The sequence below is a fragment of the Salmo salar genome, chromosome 16, assembly GCF_965601325.2.
Source record: "Salmo salar chromosome 16, fSalSal1, whole genome shotgun sequence".
Classification (NCBI taxonomy): domain Eukaryota; kingdom Metazoa; phylum Chordata; class Actinopteri; order Salmoniformes; family Salmonidae; genus Salmo; species Salmo salar.
The window spans coordinates 65,146,279-65,174,041 of NC_138306.1; the positions used below are offsets into that span (position 1 = coordinate 65,146,279).

The window sequence follows — 27,763 nt, forward strand, 5'->3', positions numbered from 1 at the left end:
ATTTACAAAGCATCCACACGTGCAAACTTGATTTCTGGACATGGAGACCTGTGGCACCAGAGCAAGCAGGCATGCACGGGTTAATTTAAACTGGGGGCGGAGAATCCAAAGCTTTAATACCGACTACATGTGAACTTGATGCAAATGTGACAGCTGTGCGTGTGCGGTCTGGAAAGGATTTGCACATGAGCTGAATGCATAAAGAGGCTTTATACGGTCGTGATCAGTGCTGAAAGAGCTTATATTTTGTAAAATCACATTGTAATTCATTCATATGTTTGAACTAGGTGGATAGCAATTGGTATTGAATATGGAGCTATTTGCAACAGTTGATCAGGGGGGTTGCATTTTGGACCTGTCCCATCTGAACCTGGAAAGTTTAAATTTGGACACTGTCGGTGACGAACGGAGGAGAGTGACCCAACAACTCTACCTGTATAACAACCGACTGACAGTGTTTCCCGCTTCGGTATGTCTGTTCTCCAAATTGGAAGTTCTGGATATAAGCAACAATGGATTAACGGTTCTCTGTGAGGACATTCAACGTTTGTCAAACCTCAAAACACTCATTGCCAAGAACAACCGTTTGAACGAATTTTCGTTCCCAAATGAATTTGGGTCCATGCAGATAGACACATTGAACTTCAGTGGGAACATGTTTGAAGAGTTGCCCATTCAATTTCTAAAACTCCAGCGATTAAAATATCTGTCTCTTGGGGGTAACAGACTCAAAGCTATCCCCGCAGAGATAGAAAATATTACCAGGTAAGAATACCGATACATTATAGCGGTAACAATTTAGGCAAACGGTATTTGTCACAATGCAACTAACTGGCTACACGGTAGTACCCCATGTAACATTAATTGCCATATAATCATAGGTTTTATAGCCACTTAATATAAAAGGGGGACTTTTAACAATCAACTATCTGTACACAGCTATGCATGACGAAGTGAGGTTGTTGAAAATTAGATGAGCTTTAAGCTTTTTAAGCTTCTGAGCTTATAAACGCTTAGCTTCTAATAACCCAACGTTGGGACACTCAAATGTGAATAAAGAAATTGCCATATCAAGGTTATGTTGCCCTTATCATATATATTTTAGTAATTTAGCAGACACTCTTAACCCCAATGGCTCCTATGAGTCGTTCTGGATAAGTGCCTTGCTCAAGGGCTCATCGACAGATTGTTCACCTAGGTCAGCGGTTCAAACCAGCATCCTGTCACTTACTGGCCCATCACTCTTAACCACTAGGCTACCTGCCACCCTACCTGATAATAACATGCTCATAATAACCATTATGTAGTAGTAGGCTAGAATAATAAACTCTGTTGCTGACTTAATGAAATGACTGGGCCTCCAGTACTGCAGCTGTAATTTCATAGTGTGCACTCAGGAACTAGATGGTTAGGGTTAAGATTAAGGGCAAATACGTTTGCATAAAATCAATACTGTTGCTGTATTCACCTAGATAGGTTCCACATGAGCATGTGGTTCCTGATCATGTCCTGCATGATGGTACAGGAGCCCATAGTCTCCATCTTGGTGCTGCATTGACACACTTCTTTGGAGTCGTCTCATCAGTGTGGCTTAGTCTGTCTGGCTGGCTGTGTGCCATGTTACAAAATCAGGTCATTTGACATATTGCCTTGCCACAGTGGGGGACTGGCACCGTGAGAGGAAAATGGGGGTTCAGGATTTGGAACAGAGTGGAGAAGAAGTTATAGAATAAAGACAAGATGAAAAGGTCCATTGGACGCCCCCCAAAAGCCCACAGCAGTTTCCGACTGTATTGTAGCTAAGTTAGCAGCTGTGCTTTGCATCATAAGGCCTTCTCTTGACGTTTCTATCATAGGATCTCTCGTTCTCTCTCGATCTCTTTCTAAAAAGAGAAGATGTTTAACAATCAGAGTTATTTTACAATCATCTCACCTCTTCTGTATATCTTCCGTTGACGTAAAATTGTCAAAAACTGGAGTTAAATTCCGAACGCTCCCTCTATCTCCTCTCTTTCTTCTGTTGTCAGCTCGATCAGAGAAAGTTGGCAGGTGTTCTGGAGGTGTTCAAGAGTGTAGTATGTGCATGTGTGTAAACTTATCGCAGCGGTTCTCCAAAAACAAACAGATCACTCAGTCCAATACATCTGGTCCTCCGGGATCTTTGAACCCTGGAATTTTAACATGCTTCTTCTGGATTTAGACTCAAACTGTTTGGCCATTCTTGACCTTTGAACATTGTGCATTATATAATCCACAGGATTATTTGTGGGCTGTAGAAAACTGGTTCAATTTAAGATCCTACATCTGTATGTTCATTTAGCAATGTTCCCTGTCACTCCAAGTGTGAAGAAAAACACTTTTCTCTGATCTGATGCAGTCTGGAGATGCTTTATTTGGGTGGGAACCTCATCATCTCCATCCCCCCAGAGCTGGCCAACCTTCGCGGTCTCAGATACTTGGTCCTTTGTGACAACCGGATACAGAGTGTACCCCCCCAACTCACAAGGTGAGGGCCATCCCATAGGAGAAACACTGACTTTACATAATTTGCTCATGTGACTGACCAACATTATTCTTTTTTATATTTACTTAGGTCTCCTGTGTGTCATAAGACTGTGTTAGCCTGCTGAGCTAAAGCCATGATTCACGGTCATGTCTAAATATGTCTGTTTGTAGACTCTACTCCCTGCGCTGCCTCAGTCTCCATAACAACCTACTTACCTACCTACCGCGGGAGATCCTTAGCCTGGTGCACCTGCAGGAGCTCAGTCTCCGCGGCAACCCCCTGGTGGTCCGCTTCATCAAAGACATGACTTACGACCCTCCCTCCCTGTTGGAGCTGGCCGGACGGACCATCAAGTCCCGCAACCTGCACTACCTCCCCAATGACCTGCCTGGAAACCTGGTGCACTACCTGGACCTGGCCAGCAAGTGTCCCAACCCTAAATGTACCGGTAAGTGGAGGAGAGGGGACAGGTTTAAGTTACATACTTATGTACTAGTATTTGTGAGTGGATCTGAGGAGGCTCGTCCAGGGAGGAAGAGAAGGCTGGTCCTCCTCAATAATTTGAGGAGAAATTCAAATAAAACATATTCTTTGTAAATAAAATCACACCTTGAGATATTTCTATTGCTCTCATATTGTTGTGCTACTTCTTCCTCTCAGGTGTGTACTTTGACTCGTGTGTGAGGCACATCAAGTTTGTGGACTTCTGCGGGAAGTATCGGCTACCCTTCATGCACTACCTGTGTTCCCCAGAATGCACCTCTCCCTGCAGCTCCAACCCACAGAGCGATGCTGAGTCGGAGGACGAGAGGTGCGTGTCGGCCGACAGGCTGCAGAGAGTGCTTCTGGGATAGAAGAAAGTGAAAGGACCTCGAGTTCACTGACACATACTGGATGATGGACAGTTTCCATGACTCCCAACTGACCTGACTAACCCAACTTCTCCTGTGCCAAACACGATAAACACTGACACTGTGCTGTTCGCTTACAATAGAGTGCCACTTTCAACATGAGATGTAGGATTCCTCAAGGACTGATTGTAACGTAAATTAACCACCGTTTATTATTGATATTTCGAGCCGTAGTGTTTTAAACATCTAACTGAAGCTTATGGAGTACTGCTTTTGTTGTACGGCACTCCTCAAATGTATTTTCATGTAGATCCTCAGTTTGTAGTTTCTGTGTTAACATGAAGGGATGAATGAAGGGATGAATGAATTTTATGTACAATTGATTTTCTTTACAATATAGATTCAGAAACGCAGAATGTGTTTCATGCTTGTTTTAAATCACCTCTCTTAAGTTACCTTTTAATCGTCATACTTCTGTTGACACTGGCTGTTTGCACATGCAGTCCTAATATACAGTAGTCTCTGTCGCCTGTAGCATTTACACCCCATGCGTTAATGCCTTCCCTTCTCACAAAACAACCATTTTTGTTGTTACTAACCAAGGGGAAAGTTGTGTATGCTAATGTGATGATTTCTTGTTCAACGAGACTAATCCAGAGCTTGTACTGTGAATTAAATGTTTTACATTGGTTTGATTATTTTAAATGAATAATTTATTTGAATAAATTGAAATTAATATTATGTTTATACATAGTGTATCATTGATATGAGTACTGTTCTGTTACCTGGATACATAAGATAATGCTGTTGATTTTTTATTTAACTAGGTATGTCATTTAAGAACAAATTCTTATTTACAATCACGGCCTGGCAAAAGGCCTGCGGGGACGGGGACTGTGATTAAAAATAAATAGAAATATTGGACAAAACACACATCACGACGAGAGACAACACAACACTACATAAAGAGAGACCTAAGACAATATAGCATGACAACACAGCATGGTAGCAACAGCACAACATGGTAGCAGCACAAAACAAGGTACAAACATTATTGGGCACAGACAACAGCACAAAGGGCAAGAAGGCAGAGACAACAATACATCACACAAAGCAGCCACTGTCAGTAAGAGTGTCCATGATTGAGTCTGAGTAAAGAGATTGAGATAAAACTGCCCAGTCTGAGTGTTTGTTGCAGCTCGTTCCAGTCGCTAGCTGCAGCGAACTAAAAAGACGAGTGACCCAGGGATGTGCGCTTTGGGGACCTTTAACAAAATGTGACTGGCAGAACGGGTGTTGTATGTGCAGGATGAGGGCTACAATAGATATCTCAGATAAGGGGGAGTGAGGCCTGAGAGGGTTTTATAAATAAACATCAACCAGTGGGTCTTGCGACAGGTATACAGAGATGACCAGTTTACAGGAGAATATAGACTGTAGTTATGTGTCCTATAAAAGAGCATCGGTGGCAAATCTGATGGCAGAATGGCAAAGAACATCTAGTCACGTCTAGCTGTTCATACCCGTGGCAATAATTGTGGCAATAATCAATCCAATGTGAAGAATTTAGCATGATGTACTCTCATTCATAAAAAAAGTGTACCATTTCATGATATTGTTTTTTTTCCATTTCTGTGTCCAGGTTGCGTTAAAATTGTCCCTCAGGCAGCGAGCAGCCCTAAACCATAACGCCACCATGCTTTACGGTTGGTATGATGTTCTTCTGCCTAAGATGACATCTAGCATTGTGGCCAAACAACTCCACCTTTGACTCATCTGTCCAGAGCACATTTTTCCAGTAGTTTTGGTCTTTACTCAGGTGTTGTCTGGAATTTTCTCCATTTGTAGATGATCTGTCAGACAGTGGAACGATGTACTTCGAATTGCTCAGAAATTGATTTGTATTCCCTCCCAGACTCACAGGCATCAATAATCTTTCTTCTGAGGGCCTCGGATAGGTATTTTGATCTTTGCATGATGTATTACCACACACCCATATGGTTAAGACCAAACCAGGCCAAGTTTCTAATCTTTATGGAAGGCTGGACCCTCCCAAGGTACTTTCTAATGATTTCCTAATCATTGTCACCTGTTTTGGTGCACCTGATCCTAATTTTCGCCATTTTAGGTGATGGTAAAGGTAGGGGTGCACACATTTTTTCTGCATATGGAAATTCAATTTTTGTTTATTTTAATTGCATAACATTTTCAAAGTAAACGTTTTTGTGTGTGATTTGTTAAATTGGGTTACCTTTATCAATGAATGTGGTTGGAATTTAGCTCAAATATCCATGTGTAGAAATATGTAAAAATATGCAAAAAATACCACTTTCCAAAGGGTGTACTTACTTTTTCACATGACCGTATTTCAATTATTAAGTTATTTTGTCTTCCATATTGTTGATGAACATGTAAGATAGCAACAACAAATGAAGCATTCCTAATCTTGTACCATGGCCATCCCTTTAACGTGTTCTTAAACGGCTCTTAATTGGGTGGTAAAGTAATCCTGCGGATAAAGAGATTGCTCTGAATGCTCTTGCAAAAATCCCCATTTCTCTGTGCCTGGCTTGCACTCTTCAACCCTACAGAACTGAAGTGGCAGTGCCAGTTGTATGATGACATATATCTATTGCGATATACTTATAGGTGAGTGAAAAAAATTCCAATTGTATAAATCAAAAATAACACCTTGCTTCTTTTGTAAAACTATCCATGGAAGGCTCTCACCATTAATGTTAATCAACTCCTGCAACTGTGGAACTGTAGAATTCTGATATCAGGGAAGTGTTATCTCATTATGCAGTTGAATTGCTTCATTTATGCATTCTATAGCAGTACTGCCACATTTGTGTCTGGGCTGAAGTACAGTACATCTATCTGGGCACTTTTTTCAGTAATGTTCTACTGGGAGGCAGCTGCGTGGGAAGATAGTTGAAGATGGTATGGCTCATAAAGATACCTAAGGTCATCTTCTCTATTATCTATGAGTTTCTATAGATAAGACCGCACTATGAACGTGTAGAACTGCATATATGGGAATGTGCTGACTACAGTGGGTAGGACATGTTACGTGACATTTTAAACTTAATGTGTAAAATCAGTGGTGGAACAAGTACTCAAATGTCATAATTGATCAAAAGTAAAGATACTGTAACTTTAATAGAAAATGACTCAAGTAAAAGTATAAGTCACCCAGTAAAATACTACTTGATTAGAAGTGTAAAAGTATATGGTTTTAAATGTACTTAAGTACAGTGGTGGAAAAAAGTACTCAATTGCCATACTTCAAATAAACAGTTAATGCTATACATCAATTTCCTTATATTAAGCAAACCAGACAGCATGATTCACTTTTTTTTCTTTACGGACAGACGGGCACACTCCAACACTCAGACATAATTTACAAATGCAGTATTTGTGTTTAGTGAGTCCGCCAGATCAGAGGCAGTAGGGATTACAACGTGTTATAGTGACAGGTGTGTCAATTGGATCATATTGCTGTCCTGTCTGACTAACGTTTTAATTCCCAGAACTGTAGTAGCCTATCACGTTTACTCTTTTAGGTTGTATTCAGGACCTCAATGAATGGAAAGCTGAGTAAATCATGCCCTCTTGTGGTGTAAAGGAGTCATGACACCACCACCATAAAGATGCAGCTCAACAGACCAAGTGTTGCTAGATCCGGACCCTTTTACTGTCAATTGTTTAATCTTCTTGTGGGTTGTAAGGAGAGGAGGTTTTCGTATTGTTTAACAAAAACTACATCTCCATGCGCAGTGTCAAGAAGAGCCATGTCGCTAGCATATGTCCTCCAGTCTTTCTGGATCAATCAAGAGAAAAAAGATCATAGCACCTGAAAAATAATGTACCTTGTGTTGACTAGGGTTCTTATTCTTGTCCCTCAGCATGAACCAATGGTAAATTAGCTGTGCTATTCTCTGACAAGGCACACTCAGACAGAGGGAAAGAGGAATGAGGAGCACACAGAGATTGCAGGGGAAAGAATTGTAGCAACCAGGGGCACAACTTTCACTGGGGGCGGGACATGTCCCCCCTACATTCTGAAATTGCATTTCTGTCCCCCCCCCCCCCAGTTTTTTAATTGGAATGTGATACAAAACGAGGCTATGGTGTACTTTAGGACCATGCAGACGCCTCCGAGCGGTCGGGAAGGCTGTTTGGAGTGTTTATCCAACCGGATACAAATTATTACAAAAATAATAATAAAATGTCCCCCCCACTTCTAAAACCAAAGTTGTGCCCCTGGTAGCGACTATTGCTTTGACTGTATTGAACAGCCTCACAAAAAGTCTACATGGCATGCTGGGAAAGTATTCCTCAGGTCCTGCCACTGCATGAATACCAAGGCCTGTCTATGTAAAGCCTAGTTGTTTCACTGAATGACACCTCCCACTGGGCACACACTGGTTGAATCAACGTTGTTTCCACATCATTTCAATGAAATTATGTTGAACCAACGTGGAATAGACGTTGAATTGAAGTCTGTGCCCAGTGGGCTACGCTTCAGCAGCTCTCTAAATGTAAAAACACTATAATGAGTAGACCTAGCAGGCCTGACTTTACTGCAGCAGTCCACCCAAGTGAAAATATAGAGTAGGCCTAATCAGTACCACGTAAAAGCAGGTGCCCATCCATGATTTTATTAGGCTATAAAACTCTTGGCAGAGTTTCCCTTTGTGGATTTTGCAGTACTCCCGGTTGGGACTGGAGATCCTCCTGGCATTTAAAAATGTTGATGGAATATGATTTATGGAACTCGTTGCTGCCCTGGCTCCATAATGACTCAGCAGGAATCCCACTCAATTACCTACACACAAGGAGCTAAGCACCTTGGTCCTGTGCAGAAGAGCCTCCTCACTCAAACTCAGCCTCATCTGCAACACCTGGCAACACAATAAGTCTCTCGGCGAGCCAACAACTAAAATACAGCAAATCTACCACTTATTGAAATAGTGTGTCTTAGAGCATCAATCAATCTTCTGTCTCAATTGAACTGTCCCATTGAACACTAACATAACTTGCACCAAAACGAAATCATTATAGAACATTGCAGAGCCATCAATTTTGTTTTAGATTTTCTGCCATACTCTGGACTATGATTCTTTGTTGGGTTAATGTGTATGTTTCCATATATCTATCAAATATAAATGTGACATTACAAAATATACAAGCAATATTGCATGAAAATACATTTTAGATACAAATGTTGTTTGTGAAAATTTACTGGGGAAGGTCAATCAACGTTATTTATTCATGAATTCAAGACTTTCTGAGTTCCATTAGTCGTGTCCTGAACATCAAAAAACCCTCATATTCATTTCCTCAAGTGTTTCGCTTGATGGAATACCTTGACTTTTATTTCAAAAGGTTTCTAAAATGATGACATGTCATTGTGACCAGAGCTTAGCAATTATCCATTAGCTTTTCAACACATTTAGCTAAAGGTGGGTGAGGAGTGGGTCATTAGGAACTTTTTATTTGAAATGTATGTTTGCGGGGAGAGTTTAAAGAGAGATGTGTTGACGATGATAGCTGGAGGCACTGTGTTGCTATGAAGGCAACAGCTACATCCATTACTTTACCCTGACTGCTCCCATTATGGATGCAGACTTTTTGTGCTGAATTATGATCGCCTAGAGCCAGCCAAAAGCCTTAGAGACAGACATAAATATAACCCGCTGCTGCTGTGGATTATGAGCATGTGTGTTTACAGCACTTGAATCTTAGATCGACTGGATTTCAGTCTTCTTGGATGGGCACTTCAAATGTAAGTCTATGGCAGCAACCAAGAGGCTTGCTGTGATGTAGTGTCCCCATGAGTGACAGAACACTGAGCCAATCACAGCCAACTAGAGAACATTATCAACCCCGACGCTCTGTATTTTCCGTTGGCTGCCCCACCACCACAGAAAGCACTGAGCTAGGCTAAAACGCCTGCATTTTGGAGCTGCCTTACTCAAGAAAGCAAAAAAAAGACCATGTTTTTTTTTTTTACACTGTTCGCAAACTGATCTGTGAAATGTATTAATGACACGTTTTTTTTCTTTTTCTTATAGCTAAACAGGTGGGGCTCTGCCCTGAATGACGAGTCGCCACTGGTCCAATCAATTTAGCTAAATATCATGCGGTAGTCCATGGTACTGATTTATTTCTGTGTGTGTGCTCGCAAGTAAAAACACCCTACTTATAAACTAGTTGAACACCAATGCTATCCTCTTCTTTCATGTTGGCAAAACGATCTATGGCTCTGGCATACAGTACACTTTTAGTTTTTGTTGTCATAGGCTACCTAGATAAAATGCTTGCTAGCCTAACTTTCTCACATGGGCAACAATGAACCTGCTAAATTAGCTAACTAGGCTACATGTAGGCCACATATTGAATTTCAATTGTCTCAGGCCAGTGGCAAAACATATTAATTCATGGTTAGATCAGAATCGCCATCACAATCATTGGCCTGTACAGAGAATTAAGTCCAATTCCCCATTTCCATCCATGGCTTAGGAAATGGCCGATTTATTGGTGTAAAGCCAAATCCAAACTGGCCTCCCTTGGGGGGCGTTTTGCTGCACCAGGACAACCCACAGTTGAGCTCAGCTCAATGCTGTTTGGCTAATTATTTTATCAAGGGAGGCCAAATGCTTGCTGGCATCAATCAGATGCTACGGCAGCAACATACTCTTTTGGTCCAGACAGCATCAGATACAGTGCCTTCAGAAAGTATTTTCCACATTTTGTTACGTTACAGCCTTATTCTGAATTTGATTTTTTTTAATCCTCAGCAATCAACACACAATACCCCATAATGACAAAGCGAAAACAAGTTTTTAGCAATGTGTGCAAATGTATAAAAAAAAAACAGACATACTTTATTAAGTATTCAGACCCTTTGCTTTGAGACTCGGAATTGAGCTCAGGAACATTCTGTATCCATTGATCATCCTTGAGATGTTTCTACAACTTGATTGGAGTCTAGCTGTGGTAAATTCAATTGATTGGACATGATTTTGAAAGGCACACACCTGTCTATGTAAGGTGCCACAGTTGACAGTGCATGTCAGAGCAAAAACCAAGCCATGATCTGGGGAAGGGTACCAAACAAATTCTACAGCATTGAAGGTTCCCAAGAACACAGTGGACTCCATCATTCTTAAATGGAAGAAGTTTGGGACAATGAAGTCTCTTCCTAGAGCTGGCTGCCCAGCCAAACTGAGCAATAGGGAGAGAAGGGCCTTGGTCAGGGAGGTGACCAAGAACCCGATGGTCACTCTGACAGAGCTCTAGAGTTCTTCTGTGGAGATGGGAGAACCTTCTAGAAGGACAACCATCTCTGCAGCACTAATCCAATCAGGCCTTTATGGTTGAGTGGCTAGACAGAAGGTACTCCTCAGTAAATGGCACGACAGCCCTTTTTGAGTTAGCCAAAAGGCCCCGAAAGACTCTCAGACCATGAGAAACAAGATTCTCTGGTCTGATGAAACCAAGTTTGAACTCTTTGGCCTGAATGCCAAGCGTCACATCTGGAGGAAACCTGGCACCATCCACGAAGCACCGTAGGACGGAAGCATGGTGGTGGCAGCATCATGGTGTGGGATGTTTTTCAGTGGCAGGGACTGGGAGACTAGTCAGGATCGAGGCAAAGATGAATGGAGCAAAGTACAGAGAGATCCTTGATGAAAACATTCTCCAGAGTGCTCAGGACCTCAAACTGGGGCGAAGGTTCACCTTCCAACAGAACAATGACCCTAAGCACAAAGCCAAGACAAACGCAGGAGTGGCTTCAGGACAAATCTCTGAATGTCCTTGAGTGGCCCAGCCAGAGCCTGGACTTGAACCAGATCGAACATCTCCCCATCCAACCTGACAGAGCTTGAGAGGATCTGCAGAGAAGCATGTAGCATCATACCCAAGAAGACACTATGCTGTAATCGCTGCCAACGGAGCTTCAACAAAGTACTGAGTAAAGTGTCTGAATACTTATGTAAATGTGATATTTCACTTTTTTATTTTTAATAAATTAGCAAACATTTCTTAAATGTTTTTGCTTTGTCATTGTGTAGATTGATGGAAAAAACGATTTAATCAATTGTAGAATAACGCTGTAACGTAACTAATTTTGGAAAAAGTATTTCCGAAGGAACACATACTGAAACAGAGGGGAGCTGTTTCACTCGCTTGGATGCTTTCTCTGGTGAGAATCAGACACTTGCAAATTGACGGAAAATTATAAAAAGAAAGCGAGAGACGAAAGGGAATGTTTTTAAATTTGATTTATTTGTCAAATATTTGGCTAAGCCTGGCTTTCCTTGGCACCCATGAATACACGCTACTGCACCATTATGTGGTATGTCGAAATACCTTTAAATACATTTTTTTCTTGACAGTAGAGGCAGTAAACTACAGACATCAACGCGCTCATTGGGCTTACACAAATTTCGTATGGATTCGCTTTGGATTGGTCGACGTGACCTCCTCGCGTCTGATTGAGCGTGCACAATTCGATATTCCCGTAGTTTAAGATTTGCGTAGAGGCCGTCGTAGAGGGTCGTCACTAGTTACCACAGTCACAAAGTCAAAACCCCCGCCCATTTCTAAAATGTATTTTCTTAAAATGTGTTTTTAATCCTAACCGTATGCCTAACAATGGCCTGAAATTAAGACCAAAAATGTATGTTTTCTTTTCATGAATCTTTACAATAGTGGGACTTTTTCTTTGTGGCTGTGCTATTTAGTGGAAATCGTGAAAGGAGATTCACCCACTCAATAGTTTAAGTAATTTGCGTTGTTTTGGTCGTAGTCTGACAAAGAGAACTAGCAGACAGAGAAAGAAGGAATCAAAAGAGAATTTCAGATTTAGTGGTGCTGTATCATGACTATTTTCAACAAAAAAACACATTTGCAATAGTCTTTCACGTCGCCGTCAGCCAGCAAGGACTATCGACAATTGCTTCCGTGTTTATGGGGGCGAAGTTGTCACAGAAACGTCCGTGCGTTTCTTTCGGCCTAAAATCGTGAATTTAGTTCATTTGTGTCCGATTTGAATGTTGGTCGGTCTGAGACTGGGAGCCGCCATGGCTGGTGCTTTCGGATCCTTTAGTCTCCATATAAGAATATGAAGAATTGCTATTGGACCTGATATTGTTTTATTTGGGGAATCATTCAACGTAAGCAGACTTGTCGTTCATGCCACTGTATGTAGCCTATTCCTGTTTACGGTTATGTTTTTTTTAATGTACTGGCAACTTTGAGAGGCCCAATTTATGAGACACCTGGTTCAGGCCGTTATTTTATAGAATGCCTTTATAACGTTAGCCTAGGTAAGTGAAAAGAGCATACAAAATAAAAGGAATGACAGATTCTTGCTGAATGTGGCTGGACGGACAGCTCGAGACCTGACACAGCTGACCGGTTCGAAATTAGTTTGCTAGCTAACAATAAAATTCATGGCCTCGTTGAAAAAAAAAATACTCCAGTATACTGACAGTTGACAGCAACTAGCTGGCTGGCTAGCTAAAACGATATAAGAAGAAGCAGACCTCTATCGTGGAATTAGCTAGCAATTTTCTTTTAAAGTCAAAAGACTAATAGTACTGGAAAAAGTACGATTCGACTGAAGAAGAAGCAGGGATATCTTGGATTGGAATATGTCGGGTCGGCCCAGAACCACCTCCTTTGCGGAGAGCTGCAAGGCAGTGCCGCAGCCCTCAGCATTTGGCAGTATGAAAGTCAGCAGTAAGTATGACCATAGAGCTAAACGCTAGTTTACAACAACAAAAAATCTGAAATGTTCTCTGTGCTTTTTTGTCATAATACTCTGCTGCTGCTATTATGATACAAGGGTAGAAATATATATATTGGAGTGGACTAGGCCTAGCCTAATTCACATTTAATACTGAAATGCCATATGGGTCCACACACATTTTCAGACAGTAACGTTACTCTCCCATTCACTGTCCAAGTCATTTGCTTAGTTAACCGTTGTCACCTAGACCCAACCAGTGCACTTAGAGCCACCGTCTGGTATTTTGCATGACGTTATTAGCATTATGTCTGGGATTATTGAGAAACGTGATCATACAAAATGTAAATGGATGGTAAAATACCATTGTAGCTTTCCAAATGATCACTGATCATATTATTAACCACCATAAAATAGCCTAGATGTAAAAGTATCTTTGCTTGTAGTGCTCAATGTGTAAGCTAGTCAAAATGCCTCTGGCAGGAGGAGTGATCACTGCATTTGAGCCTTACCTCTACTCTAGAGATTGACCCCTTGATTTTTGGGAGTACCGAAACAATGAATTGGTGAAAGAGCTGATAGGGCATGCCTAGGGGAACACTGTCATGTTCAATCCACTCATTCCCCACCCTGCAGCTCTGAGGCAGACACGCCATGGGTAGTGTTGATCGAGCTCTCTCGGGTATCGAGCAGGGTTAGGTCAGATGAAGCCTCGGGGCTACAGAATTAATCCAGACCAGTACATTTAAAGAGAGGACTGTCCACTGGATTGGAGAGCCTACAGTATGTATTGCAGGTTGGTTTTGCTAGACTGTTGGGTTAGGTGTGACCCACAGTATCATTGGTCTTTGCCAAAGGGTTTGTGAAAGTGGGATAAAAACCTAAAAACGCTGCTTAACTTTTCTGTAGGATTCCATTGTATCTCCATTTCATTATACTCACATCTAATACCAATATAAGATTGCTTGGTTCATCAAAATAATAACTGGCACATAGGAGCATCGGCCTTTCACCAAATTGATTTAATCTTCATCTAAATTCTCTATACTGGATGATTTGGCTGCATAGGTCTACTTCTAGTAAAGCTTCAACATCTGGTAAATGAGGCTAGTTCTGACTACTACTACTATTGGAGCTTCACACACAGCCAGCCAGGTCACACAGCTCATCAGCACTTTGTTCAGCTCAATAATTGACAAGTTGCTCAGCGGATGGAGAGCTGCTGGCCCCTGCTCTATCGTTCAGCATCAGCAGACCCCAGAAAATGGGGGCAGGACCGGGACTTTCTGATTGGTCCGCAGCATCTGGTGTCTGCCTACGTCTCTGAAGGTATCCATGGTTGGTCATGACTCCAGTCAGTCAGTCAATCCTGACCTGCTAGTGCTTTTTAAAATGTCTGTCTACTGAAAAGCTTGGTCAACCCTTGGAGAGCAAATAACTGTCTCGTTTCAACACTCCGACTTAATTACATTATAAATAGGCCAAAACCAAGTTCCCATCTTTGGAGAGTCATCCTGTTTATGTGTGCACATAAGATGACAGTGGGCTATGCTCTTTTCTCTCACATCAGTGTATACTTTTTAGCCACTTGTCCTAAGACAGATCTTTTTTTTTACTTGTCCAAAAGATCAAGTCACTTGTCCTCTTTACAAAATACAATGCATATTTTTTACCATAGAGAATAAGACAAATGTAGGCAACATGTTGCCTATTGGCTTTTTTTTAAGGCTCTCCTGGAGGATGGTTGCCCCCCCCCCCCCCCCCCCCTTGGTAGCCTATAAAATATTGCAACATTACAATGACAACCAAGTACTTATGTTTTTATGAAATAATTCCCTCCAGGGCTCGAAATTAAGAGCGTTCCGGCATCCCTGGGACGATAAAAAAAGATGTCTACAGTCCAAAACAGACTCTGGGACAGTTATGGGACCATTGCACGTATATTTTTTTTATAAACAGAAATGAGGCTGATGCAGCAGGTCAGACCGTTTAGTTTAAAATGTTGATAAATATTTATTACTTCATATTATAAGCTCAACAATGCGTACATGGCTGTAGGCTATGCATGAATGTTCCAAAATGCAATAAGGGGGAAAACACTGTGTGTCTCAAAAGTGTACCGCACAATCTGTTTAATGTGACAGAGATTAAAATATCCTTTAGAAATTAAGAAATAGGGGAGTTTTAAAGACGCATCAACTAGCATGGGTTACTAATATGACTAGAATTATGCCTTTGGCTGCTGGACAATAAAAAAGTTGATTTGAAAACCAATGGAACATGAGAAATGCTGGTTTCAATAGCATATTAATCAAGCCTTTAGACATTAATGTTAATTATCCTTCATTATATTTGTCAAACATGAGTGGCGTTTTAACTTATATTTATGTTATTAAAAGTCTCATTAAAGTTTGCCTACATTTTCTGCCGCCTTCCTCATATCAGCATCGTTTTGGACATTAGACTAGCCGATATGCATATCACCTACACTTTGAAATGTAGACTTTTTTAATATGAAAAATTGATTTGAATATTATTCTGATCGGAGTAATTGTTTGATATTGTGATTTATATATATATGTTTTTACTCAAATCTATATTTTTACTTGTCCCGGACAAGAGGACAAGCGTTAATGTCAAGCTATGCCTTGGTGTTTGCTTGCTTGTTTGCTGATGTACAAATTAAATAACCTGGACAAAGATGTTGGGAAATTGCTCAACATAAGATTACCTTTTTAGCCCTTATTTGTATTCGGAGAAGGCTTTGCTCCCTAGTGGTGTATGACATAGTCTATTGTGTACTAGCCAGGAGGAAATGGAAATAGGGATCTGGAGAAGAAAGCATCAGAAGTAATGTCCAGCTGGGGAGAGGAGGAGAAGGAGGACGTGAAGGCTGAGTATATGAGCATGGACGGATGACTGGGTGATATGCGGGTGGGTGAGGTGGCGGCATTGATCATAATTAGATATCTTCTCCATCATTTCCAAGGGAAACGTTCAGTAGGCACCAAACAGTTGAAAACAGAGTAAACCCTAATCTTGGCAGCAGGTAGCCTAGCAGTTAAGAGCGTTGGGCCAGTATCTGAAAAATCTCTGGTTTGGAATCTCAGCGCCGGCAAGGTGGAAATATCTGCCATTCTGCTCTTGAGCACGGCAGTTAACCCCCAACAACAACTGCTCCCGGGCGCCGATGACATGAACGTAGATTAAGGCAGCCCCCCTCACTTCTCTAATTTCAGAGGGGTTGGATTAAATGCGGAAGACACATTTTTGTTGAATGCATTCAGTTGTGCAACTGACTAGTTATCCCCTTTCCCTAAAGCGGGAGGAACTTCCTGGACCTGCCCAATTAGAAATCCAAATGTTCATTTGTTTGCTATGGTGTGTCCTACTGAACATTAAACATGGTAATGAAGGTCAGTTGACATGCCTTGGGCTGCGTTTACACAGGCAGCACATTTCTGATGGTCAGCTCTGAAAAAGATCTGATGTGAAAAAACCTGATGTGATTGGTCAAAGGACCAATTTAGTGTTTAAAAGTTTTTTTAATACGTATTGGACTGCCTGTGTAAACGCAGCCTTGGTGATGCAATTAAAACAGCTGATAAAGAACCCTAATTGACTTGGGAGTTTACTGAAGGGAAACGTAAGTTTAAAGTCCTCATCTAATTGGATCATATGAGAAGACCGAAGTCCACCACATTTAAAAAAAAAAAAAAGCCTTTTTATGGCTTGTTCAAGTCATCATATATTATTTACGCCCATATGTTATCATCAAAAGTGGCTAATTTGTCTCATTCTTCCGTGTGGCCTTGGCTTTTGTAACAGGATAACGCGATGTGAGATGCTCATAAAGAAGAGAGGTGCCGTTACGTAATTCCATTTCAGCTGCCCTCGATCCACTCTTAGTAACGCATAGGGGAGAAAATTGGAGCCAGATATGAGACCTCAGCAGATCCTTCAAGACTGTCGCTAGCTGCCTGGTTCGTTGAATTGGCCTTTTTTTCCCCGCACCGACTCACTCCCCTCTGAATGAAAAATAGGATTACATTTGCTGTTTATTCTCAGCAGGCTTACTACGGCCCAACTGTCACGAACATGCCAAGGGTCTTGTGACCAGTTCAGTGGGTTGTGCGTCTCCTCTGGTGTCCTGTTTCCTTCCTGTTGCTGAGCTACTGCTGCTCCGGTGTCAGGGCTTCTCCCCGTGGCCTTTGGGATTGACTCCGCTGGTAAGGAAACTCAAATAAATCAATGTCCTTATTGGCGTTTGTGGCACCGGCATACATATATTTTACTCGTGCACATGATAGTCTTGACATCAGCTAATGTAGTCATAAGCAAAGTATAGCTGAATATGCACATTACACAATGTCAAAGAAAAGGGTTTGGGAATTGTTTGGGGGAGCAGTTACTGCGTTACATCCCCCAGGAGTTACGCCCTTGGTCTCAGTGTGTGGGTTATGTCTGTGTTTATTTCACGGGATTGGCCTCACCTATAGGGCAGTATTTTGGGCTGAGTGTGTGTATGTGGCAACAGTGAAGCATCCTCCGCTTATAACACTATACTTAGAGGCACGGGTGCTCTTTCCCTCCCCGTTGTGCTAAACCGCACCTTATCAGAGGGAATCACGTGCTGACTCACCGTGGCAGAGGCACTATGGCAACCTACAAACCAAGCAGCGTTAGGATACGTCCTCACCTGGTTGTGGTTTGTGTTGGAGAAGGAATGCCAATGTGTTAAGACACATTCTCATAAAAAAAAGCTGAAATTCATAATTTCTATACATTTCTGTCAGTTGATAGCTTATGAGTATTGCTCATCAACATTCTTAATGACGGCAAGAAAAGGCTGCTTCCACCCATCTCTCACAGCTAAACTGAAAAAAGTTTAGGGAATTGGATGATAATGGCAATACGTTCTTTAAAAAAAGTAAAGGTGGCTCTGTATGAAAAAGGTTGTTCACAGCCTAGGTGTGTGTCAGTCAGTCAGAAGGTGGGTGGGTGGGAAATGTGCCTGTGTTGTCACAGGCTCTGCTCTGACTCATCACATAGCAAAGTGCTGAGCCGGTATCAGGCTCCTCGTCACTCTGCTCACCTTGTTCTCCGAGGAACAGCTTTTGATCCAGAGGCCCTAATCAAACATGCTGTAAGGCAACGTTGAATACTCACACACCCACGCCTACAGTAGTATCACTAACTTGTTTCAGTTCTCTTCACACACCAGGTTTTGGTAGTATTGGGCTAAGACACAAAAACCTTTCCTTTACAGGATTGCTCAAGCACATCAAACCCACATTGCATTCATCCCCTCGCCACATTGAAGTGACACATTATTCCTAGTGGATAAGCTGTTGTGTGCGATGGGCTTCACTTTCTCCCCAGTGTACTGCCCTGCTACAGTGCGTGCAGAAGGTAGACCCTTGTAGTATAACGGCTAACCATATATTGCTCAGGCCCTGCAGGCCTGCGCTCCAATCGTAATCGCATTTGTCTGTCTGTGGGAACGCATCGGTCTCAGTCTGTCTGCTGAATGTGGCGGCTGGGAACGTGGCCCCAGATCTGAAGAACTGGTATTAGCAGCATCATGATGCAACTGCAAACCTAGAACAGCTTGTGACTCGCTCGCTTGTTTAGTTACTCGCTCTGCATCCTGCCCCCTCTGAGGAGTTTCCAAAGCAGCTGGCCAAGAACAAAAAAAGTATTTCGCTTTTATCCCCTGCCCTTATAAAGATTTTTTAAATGAAATCTATACTGCAATCAATGACAGTACTCTGTGTATGCAGGGTTGGGTAGGTTATTTTCTAAATGTAATCTGTTAGTTACTAGTTACATGTCCAAAATTGTAATCAGTAACGTAATTTTTTTTGGAATACCCAAACTCGGTAACGTAATCTGATCACTTTCAGTTACTTTTGGATTACTTTCCTTTAGGCATTAGAAGAAGACACAAATGATCTATCAAATGCATTTGGTGTGTCATCATAGTGGTCTCTGACTTGGGCCTTGTTTCAATGCTGAATTTAATGTCATTGAGAAAACAAAGGTACGATAATGTATTTTTTCACAAACATACTTTCTGAATTTAATCCAAGAAGTAATCATCTAGTTTTTCCAAGTGTCTGTAATCTGATTACAACATTTTAGCTGGTAACAAAGCTGGTTAGTTGTTTCGTAGTCAGATTACATGTAATCATTTACTCCCCAACCCTGTATTTGTGTGAGGAGGTGGACCGTTTTGATTGCGACGCTTGTTTTCAGGAACTGAGTGACCACATGGCAGCTGTGTCTCTGAAACCAGATCTCTATCATTTCCAACCTAAGAGCATCATGTGTTGTCTGCCGCTTGTTTGCGTCTCCTGCAAGTCTGTGTGAATGGTTCTCTGCTTGCATCCCTCCCTGCGTACATTTGATAATGTGCATCTGGGTAGTGTATCGACAGTGTTGATAATGGTAGCCAGTGTGATGTTATGATGATAGTGTGAGTCAGTGTACAGAAGGAAATGAAAGGCTCTGATGTAGCTGTTGACGTGGGCCGAGCCTCTGGTCCCTGTAGGGAGGGGAAATGGCTCACCACCTGCCAGGCTCTGGAATGTGCGAGGAAAACGTAGGTATCTGTGCTCAGGACTCGGTACTACCGGGAACACATTACATGAGTTCTGCAATCCAAGAGGTTTCGCATTACCTTTCCATTACACAACTCTGAAAAATGTCTAATTAAAAGTTGTAAGATGCCTGGCTTTCACGTGTAGTTCATAGCAGAATGTTGGGCATTCTATGGAAAGTGTATCGGTGACATAACAATTTCAAACATAATATTTTTGTAGTATTAACCCCAATGATAATTGATGGGGGATAACATTAATCTGAAGGTATCAACATAATATGGCAAAAAAATCCTGTGACACTGTTTGAGACAGTTGTGTAACTGTCTGACTGTCAGTCAGGCAGTATCTCTGTCTGTTCAGCAAGAGGTCATTTTTCTCTCTGGACTTAAGACAGTCTAAACTAAACCTTTCCAATCTAAGCCTTAAGGGTGTCCTACAACAAGGGGTGTAAACCTGTTGACAGAGCAATAATACTAAACCCTTTGCTCAGAAATGGTACAGAGCTCTATCTATCTGGTCAATTGTTTTCTGTGGGGCTGACCCTCCATAACCCACATCCTAGCCCTGACTCATGAAATGGGAAGCTGTCAGTGTTAGTGGCCAGTCAGTCAGTCCCTCATAGGAAGGAAGGGAGGGTTGGGCTCTCAGTAGACCAGGGCTCTCCAACCCTGTTCCTGGAGAGCTACCGTCTTGTAGGTTTTCGCTCCAACCCTAATCGAGTGCACCTGCTTCTAATAATTCGTTGGTTGATAAACTGAATCAGGTTAGTTACAACTGGGGTTGGAGTGAAAACCTACAGGAAGGTAGCTCCCCAGGAACAGGGTTGGAGAGCCCTGCAGTAGACCATTGAACTAATGGATCCGGTCATGTGATCAAATCAAATGTTATTTGTCACATGCGCCGAATACAAGTGTAGACTTGACTGTGAAATGCTTACTTACAAGCCCTTAACCAACAGTGCAGTTCAAGAAGAAATAAATCAAATCAATTTAGTCTCAAATAATGAAACATTAATGCAAAAACACAGTGTTGGAGAAGAAAGTACATGTGCCATGTAAAAAAAGCTAACGTTTAAGTTCCTTGCGCAGAACATATGAAAGCTGGTGTTTCATAGGACTATTTCTCTCTCTTTGTATTAAAAAAAAAAAAATACCATTTGTATTTCATATACCTTTTGACTATTGGATGTTCTTATAGGCACTATAGTATTGCCAGCCTAATCTCGGGAGTTGATAGGTTTGAAGTCATAAACAGCGCTGTGCTTCAAGCATTGCAAAGAGCTGCTGGCAAACGCAGGAAAGTGCTGTTTGAATGAATGCTTACGAGCGTGCTGCTGCCTACCACCGCTCAGTCAGACTGCTATATCAAATCATAGACTTAATTATAATGAACACACAGAAATACGAGCCTTAGGTCATTAATATGGTCAAATCCGGAAACTATCATTTCGAAAACAAAACGTTTATTCTTTCAGTGAAATACGGAACCGTTCCGTATTTTATCGGAATGGGTGGCAACCCTAAGTCTAAATTAGAGGTCGACCGATTATGATTTTTCAACACCGATACCGATTATTGGAGGACCAAAAAGAGCCGATACCGGTTAATCGGACGATTATTATTATTTTTTATATATATATATATATATATATATATATATATATATATATATATATATATAATGACAATTACAACAATACTGAATGAACACTTATTTTAAGTTAATATAATACATCAATAAAATCAATTTAGCCTCAAATAAATAATGAAACATGTTCAATTTGGTTTAAATAATGCAAAACAAAGTGTTGGAGAAGAAAGTAAAAGTGCAATATGTGCCACGTAAGAAAGCTAATGTTTAAGTGCCTTGCTCAGAACATGGGAACATATGAAAGCTAGTGGTTCCTTTTAACATGAGTCTTCAATATTCCCAGGTAAGAAGTTTTAGGTTTGTAGTTATTATAGGACTATTTCTCTCTATACGATTCGTATTTCAAATACCTTTGACTATTGGATGTTCTTATAAGCACTTTAGTATTGCCAGTGTAACAGTATAGATTCCGTCCCTCTCCTCGCACCTACCTGGGCTCAAACCAGGAACACATCGACAACAGCCACCCTCGAAGCAGCGTTACCCATGCAGAGGAAGGGAAAAAACTACTCCAAGTCTCAGAGCGAGTGACGTTTGAAACGCTATTAGCGTGCACCCGGCTAACTAGCTAGCCATTTCACATCGGTTACACCAGCCTAATCTTGGGAGTTGATAGGCTTGAAGGGGTGGGTATAATTTGTGGAACGTTCCAACAGGAATCTGTTCCAAAAAACGTAAAGTAAAAGGTTGCCAACCAACAACGCATATAAACCTAGCTAACTAGCTGCCGAATAGGCATCAACTCACCACGTAGCTTATTCTTAATGTTTGTCCATAGGCAAACAGACGTGAGGACAGACATTTTTCGGAATAAACGTGATGCGTGAAAAACGCTATGAAATAGACCACTCCCTACCCGGTATCTTATTCTGCCGCTATACAACTTTGTATGCGTTGTTTTTTGGAAACCTTATTATTTACGAAGTTTTTGGAATAGATTCCTGTTGGAATGTTCCACAAATTATACCCACCCAGGTTGAAGTCATAAACAGCGCAATGCTTGAAGGGCTGTTTGAATGAATGCTTACGAGCCTGCTGCTGCCTACCACCGCTCAGTCAGACTGCTCTATCAAATAATAGACTTAATTATAATATAATAAACACACAGAAATACGAGCCTTGGGTCATTAATATGGTCGAATCTGGAAACTATCATCTCGAAAACAAAAGTTTTTTTCTTTCAGTGACATACGGAACCGTTCCGTATTTTATCTAACGGGTGACTAAGTCTAAATATTCCTGTTAGGCATTGATGTTTATGGTTAGGTACATTGGTGCAACGACAGTACTTTTTTCGCAAATGCGCTTGTTAAATCAACACCCGTTTGTCGAAGTAGGCTGTGATTCAATGAAAATTAACAGGCACCGCATCGATCATATGCAACGCAGGACACGTTAGATAAACTAGTAATATCATCAACCATGTGTAGTTAACTAGTGATTATGTTAAGATTGATAGTTTTTTATAAGTCTAATGCTAGCTAGCAACTTACCTTTGCTTCTTGCTGCCCTCGCGTTACAGGTAGTCAGCCTGTTAATCCTTGTGGAGTGCAATGTAAGGCAGGTGGTTAGAGTGTTGTACTGGTAACCGAAGGTTGCAAAAACGAATCCTCCCTGAACAAGGCAGTTAACCCCCGTTTCTAGGCCGTCATTGTAAATAAGAATGTGTTCTTAATCTGACTTGTCTAGTTAAATAAAGGTCTAAAAAAAAATCGGTGGCCAAAAATACCGATTACCGATTGTTATGAAAACTTGAAATCGGCCCCAATTAATTATATATGCAACGCAGGACAAGCTAGTTAAACTAGTAATATCATCAACCATGTGTAGTTAAGATTGATTGTTTTTTATAAGATAAGTTTAATGCTAGCTAGCAACTTACCTTGGCTCCTTGCTGCACTCGCGTAAAAGGTGGTTAGCCTGCCACGCAGTCTCCTCGTGGATCGCAATGTAATCGGCCATAATCGGCATCAAAAAATGCCGATCACTGATTATGAAACCTTGAAATCGGCCGTAATTAATCGGCCATGCCGATTAATCGGTCGACCTCTAGTGTGGAGTGCGATTGAGATTGTGTCATCTGTGGATCTGTTGGAGCGGTATGCGAATTGGAGTGGGTCTAGGGTGTCCAGGAGGATGCTGTTGATGTGAGCCAATACCAGCCTTTCAAATCACTTCATGGCTACCGACGTGAGTGCCATGTGGTGGTAATCATTTAGTCAGGTTACCTTCACTTCCTTGGGCACAGGGACTATGGTGGTCTGCTTGAAACATGTAGGTATTACAGACTCGATCAGGGAGATGTTGAAAATGTCAGTGAGACACTTGACAGTTGGTGCTTTGAGTACACGTCCTGGTAATCTGTCTGGCCCAGCGGCTTTGTGAATATTGACCTGTTTAAAGGTTTTGTTCACATCGGTTACCGAGAGCGTTATCACATAGTCATCCAGAACAGCTGGTGCTCTCGTGCATGCTTCAGTGTTGCTTGCCTCGAAGTGAGCATAAAAGGCATTTAGCTCGTCTGGTAGGCTCGCGTCACTGGGCAGCTCGCGTCTGGGTTTCCCTTTGTAGTCCGTAAATAGTTTTCAAGCCCTGCCACATCCGACGAGCGTCAGAGCCTGTGTAATGCCATTGGATGAATCCTGGAACATATTCCAGTCAATGCCATTGGATGAATCCCGGAACATATTCCAGTCTGTGCTAGCAAAACGGTCCTGTAGTGTAGCATCCGTGTCATCTGACCACTTCCGTATTGAGCGAGTCACTGGTACTTCCTGCTTTAGTTTTTGCTTGTAAGCAGGAATCGGGAGGATATAATTATGGTCAGATTTGCCAAATGGAGGGCGGGGGAGAGCTTTGTATGCATCTCTGTGTGTGGAGTAAAGGTGGTCTAGGATTTTTTCCCCCCATGGTTGCACATGTGACATGCTGGTAAAAAATTTGGTAAAACTAATTTCAGTTTGCCTGTATTAAAGTCCCTGGCCACTAGGAGCGCCGCTTCTAGGTGAGCATTTTCTTCTTTGCTTTTGGCTTTATAGAGTTGGTTGAGAGCGGTCTTAGTGCCAGCCTCGTTTTGTGGTGGTAAATAGACGGCTACGAATAATACAGATAGTGCGGTCTACATCTTATTATAAGGTACTCTACCTCAGGCGAGCAATACCTTGAGACTTCTTTAATATTAGACATCGCACACCAGCTGTTATTGACAAAAAGACACACAACCCCACCCCTCGTCGGGTTTTCTCTTTTGACATTTCGAGGATATACAATAGTCACTGACTGTAGACACTGTCAAACGCATTAGGATAATGAACAGTCTCGTCAAATCTGTAATCTCTGATTGTCAGTCTTTAACTTCAGTGATCACCATTATAATCGACATTGTCCTCATTACAATTCCATCCCCTGCAGTAGTAAGATGGTGTCAAGCTTCCGGTTGGGTGCTTGTTTTCTGTGCGTGTGTGTTCAGAGGAGGAGGAGATGCCTAATTTGGCAGTACTCTCTGCTCTGTCCCTCCCTTCCCCGTCAGGCTTTGACAGCTCTGACATTTTGCTCCACTTTCCTGCTACTCAGCAGAGAAAGGGAGGAAGTGTGTGACCTGGAGTGGTCTGACCCCCGAGACCAAATTCCCATATATTCTACCGCATTACGAGCTCAGTGGCTTCCTACATAGAGATGCAACGTGTTCAGACAGGATTGGCACATTGATAATGTGTACTTAACATTTTGTTAAGACTCTAGTATTTCCTCTATCCCTTGACTTCTGACCCAGACAGTAGCAACGCTGTAGAGAGTGCAGAGTTCAGTGCTGGATCCCCCGATGTAGCTGTTGTGAAATTCTGCTGCTGCAATGTCTCTTCCCTCGTCAAGCCTCTGCAGTAGCTAAGGCAGTAATATCAGAGGTCAGTGTTAGAGGGGCATAAGGGCACTCTGTGTGTGTACACCACAGAGATATGCAAGTGCTGGTTGTAAAACAGATTGCAGGGTGCTAAGAGGTCAGTGCTACACCAACACTCCTCCAAGGTATAATCACTAGTATATAGGCCTAGAGCTAAATCTTCAAAGTATGGAGTGGCCATTTTAAAGCGACTGGAAAAAATAATCCCCCTGTATTTAACAAATCATCAAGCCCACTCGCCTACGTTCCTTGCATGATCTGAGATGATAAATTATCTCTAGTAAATTGGTGAGAGTGGCATTTTGTAGTCTCCTTCTTTCAGAGTGTTTTCTATTTATTCAGTTTGGTGTCTAATTGATACCCAGGACTAATATTCACTTTACGGAATACTTCACTGCTGGTGTCTTTCATTCTCTTCATGCCAATTGGAATGTTGCATGATTACTGTTGCATATCTACTGCCTGGTATGACAACTGCTCGGCCTCCGACCGCAAGGCACTACAGAGGGTAGTCCGTACGGCCCAGTACATCAAGCTTTCTTACATACAGGACCTCTATACCAGGCGGTGTCAGAGAAAGGCCCAAAGAATTGTCAGACTCCAGCCACCCTAGTCATAGACTGTTCTCTCTGCAACCTCGTGGTACCGGAGCACCAAGTCTAGGTCCAAGAGGCTTCTAAACAGCTTCTACCCCCAAGCCATAAGACTCCTGAACATCTAATCAAATGGCTACCCAGACTATTTGCAGGGCCCCCCCTCATCACCTCTTGACAACAGAGAGTAGAAGTGGTGTAATTTAATAACTCTACCCACATGTACATACTACCTCAAATAACCGGTGCCCCCGCACATTGACTCTGTATCCCCCCCCCCCCCCCCCCCATATAGTCTCTATTGTTACGATCTGCGAACAATGAAGGCTTAGGGCCAAGCGGGATGGGTAAAGAGTGATTTGGGACCGGCTGTTAGTGTTCGTCTTGGTCTGTCAACTCACACCTCCAGTAGACTTCCATTTTCATGTTGTCAAAAGTTGCAATGGCGATGTGCAGTTGTTGAATTGGAGCTATTATTTGGGGAAACATTTGATGCCTGCAGCGCTGCTTCAAAATAGGAACAGTACTAGAAAAGTGCTTAGCCGTTTGCAGTGCACCCACCCACACATTATCTTCGACTAAAACTACATCCTCATTTTCACCACAACCTTTACGCCTATACCTTTTATTCTTATACTTTACTTTCAGGCTGTCGTCATTACACTGTCTGCCAGAGCCCGTTAACATGGGTAGCCCTGCTCCTAGGAAATTACTCATAGCTAAAAAGTGGGTTAGTACAGCTTCCAATTTCTGGCTTACAGGCTTCAGTCTGAGCCTACATCTAGAGATGCAGTGACGAGAGAGGATGACAAATGTTACAGGAGCTTCTTGGTGTAAAGACTGTGGCTGAATGAGTTGTCCTATACTGCATCTCTTGTGTGACATTGCTTGTTCTCTTTCTTTCTCTCAGGAGACAAAGATGGCAGTAAGGTGACCACAGTGGTAGCGACCCCAGGCCAGGGCCCCGACCGGCCGCAGGAGGTCAGCTATACAGACACTAAGGTCATCGGCAACGGCTCGTTCGGCGTGGTCTACCAGGCTAAACTGTGTGACTCCGGGGAGCTAATAGCCATCAAGAAGGTTCTGCAGGACAAGAGGTTCAAGGTGAGGACCATTTCACTGCAGAGACGAATACATCGGAGAGTATTTATTTAAATTTTTATGAGTTCTTGTTGCACCGTGTGTTTTTGAGTAACGACAGTTCTTTGTCTTGGGGTCATTGAGTCACTGTCAGTATGACGTCACTGAAACTAGATCCCTAACTGGAGTCTCACATTAAATAGGCTCACATTTCTACTGTCATTCGACTGAAAACACTAGGAGGTTTGTCAGGGCACTTACCGCTGTGAGACTGCTCTCTCATGGTGATCGTAGCCTGCCATACCACACTGATAGGCATTTGGTTAATCATCCTGGAAGTCGGCCTGTGCATGATGCCCTAGTCCCCAGTGATGTCATGTCTCGTGAGAACACGCCCCTTCCTGTTGGACCTCTCTCTCTCTCTCTCTCTCGCGCGCGCGACCTCTCTCTCTCTCTCTCTCTCTCGCGCGCGCGACCTCTCTCTCTCTCTCGCGCGCGCGACCTCTCTCTCTCTCTCTCGCGCGCGCGACCTCTCTCTCTCTCTCTCGCGCGCGCGACCTCTCTCTCTCTCTCGCTGCGCGCGCGACCTCTCTCTCTCTCTCTCGCGCGCGCGACCTCTCTCTCTCTCTCTCTCGCGCGCGCGACCTCTCTCTCGCGCGCGCGCACCACTCTCTCTCTCTCTCGCGCGCGCGACCTCTCTCTCTCTCTCTCGCGCGCGCGACCTCTCTCTCTCTCTCTCTCGCGCGACCTCTCTCTCTCTCGCGCGCGACCTCTCTCTCTCTCGCTCGCGCGACCTCTCTCTCTCTCGCGCGCGACC

The 27,763-nt window shown here is 42.5% G+C and overlaps 2 protein-coding genes across 5 annotated transcripts in view; both read left to right on the plus strand.

The window, feature by feature from the left end:
* Positions 1-35: 35 nt before the first annotated feature.
* On the plus strand, positions 36-4,098 carry LOC106574305 (leucine-rich repeat-containing protein 58). The gene is made up of 4 exons (XM_014150119.3): positions 36-765; positions 2,378-2,506; positions 2,677-2,954; positions 3,167-4,098. The coding sequence occupies exons 1-4, from the start codon at positions 311-313 to the stop codon at positions 3,358-3,360; spliced, it is 1,056 nt and encodes a 351-aa protein (XP_014005594.1). The 5' UTR covers positions 36-310; the 3' UTR covers positions 3,361-4,098.
* Positions 4,099-12,019: 7,921 nt separating this feature from the next.
* LOC106574304 (glycogen synthase kinase-3 beta) overlaps positions 12,020-27,763 on the plus strand; it is a 48,144-nt gene continuing 32,400 nt past the window's right edge. For 2 of the 4 annotated variants that reach the window (XM_014150114.3, XM_014150116.3), the window contains exons 1-2: positions 12,020-13,113; positions 26,777-26,970. In XM_014150114.3, the coding sequence (XP_014005589.2) occupies positions 13,026-13,113; positions 26,777-26,970 (282 nt within the window). In that variant the 5' untranslated portion in view covers positions 12,020-13,025. The remainder of the gene's footprint in view (positions 13,114-26,776; positions 26,971-27,763) is intronic. The other 2 variants (XM_014150115.3, XM_014150118.3) reach the window with 2 other exon arrangements.